The sequence below is a fragment of the Rhamphochromis longiceps genome, linkage group LG9 (assembly GCF_057381845.1).
Source record: "Rhamphochromis longiceps isolate RC_006_pf linkage group LG9, R_longiceps_female_GT1.1, whole genome shotgun sequence".
NCBI lineage: Eukaryota > Metazoa > Chordata > Actinopteri > Cichliformes > Cichlidae > Rhamphochromis > Rhamphochromis longiceps.
In genome coordinates this window covers 16,216,425-16,223,005 of record NC_140565.1, presented here as the reverse complement: position 1 = coordinate 16,223,005, position 6,581 = coordinate 16,216,425, and the positions used below count along the sequence as shown (strand labels likewise).

Below are 6,581 nucleotides of genomic sequence, written 5' to 3'. Positions count from 1 at the left end.
CCTCTTTCATTGTCTTGATTCATCATTGGGCTTGGTGGCAAGCTAAAACCTGCCTGCTTAGCGTCATGCCAGTGTCTAGATCGTATGTGGCTATCTAGAGCAGATTTTGCTTTAAACAATGCTCTGCAAAAGGGGCATTTCTTGTGAGACTGGGAGGGCCCTATAGCCCTAAACTGCCCCTTTCTCTCTCGAGCACGGGTGTTTTGGAACCAAACTTGCACAACTCTCTTTTTCAAGCCAACTTCCCGTGCAATATGGTCCAACATCTTCCTTGTTGGGTTAGAGTCAAGTAGGTATTTGTCATAAAGAATCTCCAATTGTTCTGGTGTGATGGTGGTTCTTAAACGCTTATCTCTGTGTTGCTCTTCACTACTGTTACCGCCATCTTTGTCATTGGCACTTTCTTCTTTGTCATCAAGTTTCCTCTTCATCGCCCCAGAGCCTGCAGCAGAAGCTAAGCCAGAGCTACTCTGAGATGGGATTTGGGAGAGACCTCCAGATAACAGCTGGCTAGCCATGAGGGGGTTGTTGGGGTCAAATATCATATAGGGCATATCAATGGGTCTTTCAAGGAATTGTGAGTGAAGAAATTGGTTCTGAGCAGCCAAGAAATGCATGTGTTGGTGCTCCTGCCACAACTCTAGAGTGGGGAATGCTATCTTACACTGATCACACTGGTACTGAAGCATCTGATGGGAAAGGCTATTTGTAAGTGAAGACAGTGCCAGGGAAAGTGGACTTGAGGGAACTGCAGCTGCCTGAGGCTGGGAATGGGGTCTTGACATTTGTGCCTGGGGGGCTTTTTGTGGAGGTGGCTGCGGTGTGCAAGCCTTAGATGGTCTTGGTTCTGGTAGTGACTTTACCACTGGTGAAGGGGCAGTCTCGTTCTGTTTAACTTCAGTTTCAGGGGTCAAATCTGGCTTGGGGGAAATTTTGCCCATGGTAGTACGAGGAGAGGACATCACAGGGGAGCTTGAGCCAGAACTGCTGGGAGTTCCTGTTTGGGAATGCTTAGGTATGTCTAAAGGTCCCTGGGTGATCTTAAATGGACCTTGCTCAGGAGAATCTGAATACTCCTCGCATTGGTTGTCGTCATTAATTTCCTCATCTTCATCCTTATAACACTGCTTTTTCTGGTGAGTGATAAGATCAAAGATGCGTGGGAACACAATGTTGCACTTCTTACATTGGTACTGCATGTTGCTGGTTCTGATGTATCGTTCATTAGTCAGCTCTTTTTTCTCACTGTCTTTAGAGTCTGCCTGGTTCTCATAGCTCTTTCGAGCTTTCTGGCGAGCATTCTGGAACCACACCACAATGACTCGTGATGGCAGGTTGAGCACAGTGGAGAGCTGCTCAATCTCATCATCTTTTGGATAGGCATTAGTGTCAAAGAAATCTTGAAGTACCCTTAACTGGTAATCAGTGAATCTGGTTCTGGAGGACCTCTTGTTCATCATTGAGTCTGCTCTGTGGTATTCCTGTGCACTTAGTTGGGGCTCCAATCGAATGTCTTCCAGTGTTGTAATGGGAGGAATACTGAAGTTGTAGGGAGAGTCTTTACTCCGCTGCCTTTCTTTGAAAAGGGTGTTACGGAACCAGTGCTTTATAACTTTTTGGGGCAGGCCAGACTTCTCTGACATCTCCTGAATTTGCTCTTCATTAGGAGAATTGTTAATATCAAAGTTTGCGCGAAGAATCTTGAGTTGGTCATCGGTGATGCGGGTGCGCGGTCTCTTAAATTGAGAGTGGCGGAGGAAGTTTGGATCAAGACCCAGCTGTTGTTGGCAGAGTTGTGTAAGGTCCGTGGACAGCGAATCCATAGTGGGCAGCTGGAGGGCCAGCTGAGGGGGTAGCCCTGGGTGCTGGACAGACTGCATCATTAGAGGCGGGAAAAGGGGCAGATCCAAGGGAACAGGTAGCTGCACTTGGGGTGGTGCAGGGGGGGCAGTAGGTGGTGGAGGTGGGGGCGGTGGCTGGGGCGTTTGTGTCTGGTGAGAGGGTTGGTGTGAACTCTGATGGGAAACAGGAACCGGTGAAGGTACTGGAGTTTGAGGCTTGGCCACAGACATGGCAGCAGGCTGAGGAGCTGTCACTGGGGTTGGAGCAGGAGGAGGTGGCGGAGGAGGAGGAGGAGGAGGTGGTGGCGGCGGTGGTGTCTCTGGTGAAGAAGGGTTTATTGGATAAAGTTTGTCATAAGCCTCTCTGTACTGCTGGGCAAACTTTTCAAGTTCCACATATGGGAAAAAGTGACTATGCACATGTTCTTGGTGGCTCTTGAGAATAAGCATGTTAGAGAAGAGCTTTCCACACATCCCACACTCAAGCTTATCAGTATTCATTTCTACTTGTTCAACTCCATCTTTGCTTTTCCTTTGGTTTTTTTGTCTGTTTTCATTGTACTGGATCACCAACTCGAATCCAAAATTCTCCAATAGCGCTTTTGCTGCATTACCTCTTGCTCCTGACACAATACGTGGAGGGGGAATCAGAGGCTCTGAAAACTTTGACTTTTTGGGTTCTTTGTTGTCCTTTCCTACATCATTCAATGCATCACCTCCATTTTCCATCTTCGCCCTGTTTTCCTGTTTTTCCAGGTGGTCCTCTGCATCTCTAGACATTTGTATTTCTGAAACTGAGACTGTGCTAGCTTCCATTTTTGCTTTCTGGTTCTGCAGTTGCTGGTTTTTCTGCTGCAGAATTTGTGACTGTGATTGAGAAGCCTGCTGCTGCTGTTGCTGTTGAACCTGTTGCTGGACTTGAGCCTGCTGTAACTGGTGCTGTTGTTGCATCTGCTGCTTCAGGTCTTCTAGAAATGATCCAGTAAGACCAGGCATTCCAAAAGCTGCAGCTGAGTGCAGCGCAAGTTCTGGGCTAAGGTTGAATTCTGCCCCAGGTATGTAAAATGGGAAGAGGAACTGCGGCTGTTGAAACTGCAGTAATGCTTCTGGGGTCATTGGAAAATGGGGGAGAAAAGCTGGATTGAGGAACTGAGGCTGGAAGAAAGCAGCCTGTTGCTGGAGTTCATGTTGAAGCTGCAGCTGCAGTTGGGCTGAGGACTGTGCTGATTGTTGGCTGCTTGCCTGTGCTGAAACATGGTCAGTAGTTGCTGCTTGTTTTGAGTTGTTACTGCTGTTAGGTTCTTTGGGTTCAACAGTGTTTTCTTTGTTAGAAGAAGGTGTACCACTTCTTGCAGCATCTAAATTGCTTGCATTCCCTTGTGTGCTTGGGCCTGGACTTTTTGAAGATACTGGACCGCTAGTTCCAGATATACTGCTGCTGCTGCTGCTGCTCATGTCATTTTTGGCTGTTCTTGCTTTGGTCTGATGTAGAACTGACCTCATGTGAATTTCAAGTGTTGAACTTTGGCTATATGCAACATTGCAAATATTGCATTTAAATGGTTTGTTGTCAATGCTGTTGCTTGGCTCTTGTGGAACTGGGCTTGATGCCTCTTGAAGGACCTTTTTCAATTTATGTAGGTGGGAAACTGAGTTATAGTGTACTAGTAGGATGTTCTTCTGGGTGAAGGACTCCTTACATACTGTGCACTTGTAAGGTCGAGAAGGGTCCAGAAATTTTTCCATTGTAAAATTGGGCCCCTTTCTAAATGGTAGGGTCCGTTTTGGTTCTGCTCCCATGTCATCTAGCAGGGAGCTACTGTCACTTCCTGTGGGACTGGGCCTTTCTTCCTGGTCCATTTCATCATCTTTGTCCAAGTCATGTTCAAAGGCCTGAGCTTCCTCCAAGGCCCTGGCCTCACTCTCTGTGATATCTCCATTCAGTGGCAGATTGCCTATGAGTTGCTGCACCTCAGCCTCACTAAGTTCAGGGTGCCCATTTTCTAAATGCTTCCTGAGGGCCAGGAATGTCCTGAAGCTGCGCTGGCAAAGGCTGCACATAGTGGCTGCTCTGATGGCATGGTACTGAGAATGTATCTGAAGCTTCTGCATTGTTTTGAAGGCCAAACTGCAGTGGTTGCAACGATATTTGTAGACATGACGATCTGATACAGAGAGCTGTTGTTGCTGTTGCTGAAGTCTTTGGAGCTCACTGAGATGCTCCTGCAGATTATCAGGGGATTTGCTATCATGTCTTAATCCACTGGCTCTCTTCCAATCTGGGGCCTCTGAGGCCTCCTTTGGGGGCTTGAGTTCCTCACGCTGCAGGTCTAAATCGTTCTTGTCTTGATTGGCCAGCTCATCCTTTGAAATGTTTCCTACGCATAGAAAATACAATGTAAGGTTCTCGTCAGTCAGTATTTTTTGACAAATATATAGAAAATTACACACTAAAGTTCTTCAGTGGACCTTTACCATCATCTGGGCAACAAATTAATGACAGAAAGAAAACAGTGTATGCTACATATTCTGCTCACCATGAGACTTTCCTGACCCATCTGTGAGAGAGGTAGAGGAATCCATTAACGACATACTTCTCTCTTGTTCAGTCTGGGGGTGCATTATATTATTTGGTGTTGCTGTTTCAGGTCCAACAACCTGCAAAGACCAAAGATTGTTATTATACCAAAAACTGATATAGAAAGTGCAGAGGAAGCGTGCCAAATTGTTTCTTGTATTGAAATCAAAGCTTATTTTAGGGAAAGAATTTGCTTCTCTCGGTGGACAGTAACAACATTCAAGATTATGGGAGCATCTCAAGAGAGAACATTTAGCAACAACAACAAGTAACATCACAATTTCTTTTTGCTTTGAATGTGCAGTTTGCTCTCACACACACACAGTCTAACAGACACATTCAAACAAATTGTATTTCTAGTCATTACTTCTACATACAGTCAGAATGAGCTTTTCCACACAATCGGGTGCCACGCTGTGAAGGTGAGTGAGATGTAGCTGCAGGTGGATTTTGTTGCTAAGGACATCCTGGCACAGTGGGCAGCGGATCACTGGCTGCATGGAATGCTGGGACATAACATGTAGCTGCATACGGTTGGCATCTTTACTGCTGTAGTTGCAGTACGGACACTGCTGAACCTAAAAAACAAGACAGCACAATAACTAGGTGGGGAAATAATGAAATGATTTTAAAGAAAAGGAAAATATTTTCCTTTAATTCAAGAGCAGAAGTTACTTATTACGCTCAATGTACTTTAGTGGGTATCATTCTTGCACTGCACGGCCATTAAATTAGCCAGCCATCCGCCTCACTGGTCACACCTTACTTTTTAAAATTCCACTAAATCTGTCAAAACGAGAATTTTTGGTAATCCTCACTATCTGCCACCCGGCCCCCAGTTACCATGCCCAACTTGACCTAGAAAACATAAATCAACCATCTTTCATGTAATTTGTTTAAATCTTTTAAGTCGTGCCATTTTATTAGTAGAAAACAAGATTGGCCAGAATTTCTAATCAGGAGATTGCAGATGACAAAGGTGTGTACTCTCCTAAGCTATGCCTTGCCCTCATTACAGCGAGTACTCTGAGCATAGCTGCCTCCCTACCACCTGTCTTAATAGAATCCATTTCTGAAATGACTAAGTCTTCCTTCCTACCAGAACCAGACGAGCTAATACTTCATAATCTAATTTAAAAACACATATAATTTAAAGAGATGCAAAAAGGGGAAAAGAAGCAGGCAAGGAGTCCTAAGGCTAGTGCAGGTATTCCACTTAAGGACACAAAGGCCGGCCTATTGTGCTTGATGCTGAAAAGCTATGTCAGAGGGGGAATAGTAGGATGCATTTAACCCTTTGAATGGCGCCAGGAATTGCTAAATGCTTGGCTTAACATTTCTGCTTCTTATAGTTAAGTATCTTCCATTAGCTCATCCCACAGTGACAGTGAAGGTTAGATTTCATTAGTGCTTATGAAGACAAACCTGCCTCAGTGGCTATTAGCTTTCTGTAGATCCAATGACAAAGTCCAACTAGTATATGGAATTTAAATAGCCATTTTGAATAGGTACATAGATAAGCACCATAACCTAGATGGATTTTCTTTAGCAAGGTGAACACAGTATACAGATCCGCAAACACTAAATGAGGAACAGATAAGAACAACACAGGTGACATTTTCTAACGCAACTGGGAGTTTCCTTTTAAAACTTCACAAACCTGGTCATTAGCTGAGGTCTTCCCTTCAGCAGACTTTGGCCTTTTAGGTGGGCTTTCCATTTGGCGATCTGGCAGGAGAGAATGTTTAACCATAGCATTCGGTCTGGTAACCTCTTTAGACACGGCATTCACTCCTAGCAGGTGGTGGCGAGACAAAGAGAATAGGGGACAGAGAACGCAAAAGGTTAAAAGTGAATGGATTTCATCAACTAAATATTCAGTATTTATATTCCCAGTTTAAATGTCTGCATTTGTATATTTTAATATTCCAAATATTTATGATACACATATTTTTTTAAACAGAAATACAACAATATTAATGGCAAACTTGTTTTTTTCCAAGGTTTTTGGAATACAGGAGAAGAATATTAAGTAGAGCATCTAATATATCCTGCATATTACATGAGAAATGGATGTATTAATCTGTAACATGTGAAATATACATGATAAAAATTGATAAAATTCTCACATCCCTCGCATTGGAATTGGATCATTTGTGAAC

The 6,581-nt window shown here is 44.2% G+C and overlaps 1 protein-coding gene across 1 annotated transcript in view; it reads right to left on the bottom strand.

Moving 5' to 3' along the window:
* The window catches only part of zfhx4 (zinc finger homeobox 4), an 82,447-nt gene that overhangs the window by 6,072 nt on the left and 69,794 nt on the right, over nucleotides 1–6,581 (bottom strand). The window contains exons 8-11 of the mRNA XM_085418487.1: nucleotides 6,080–6,213; nucleotides 4,797–4,997; nucleotides 4,379–4,499; nucleotides 1–4,219 (exon numbers count right to left, since the gene is read on the bottom strand). The exon at nucleotides 1–4,219 is cut by the window's left edge and continues 1,196 nt beyond it. Coding sequence (XP_085274613.1) covers nucleotides 1–4,219; nucleotides 4,379–4,499; nucleotides 4,797–4,997; nucleotides 6,080–6,213 — 4,675 coding nt within the window. The remainder of the gene's footprint in view (nucleotides 4,220–4,378; nucleotides 4,500–4,796; nucleotides 4,998–6,079; nucleotides 6,214–6,581) is intronic.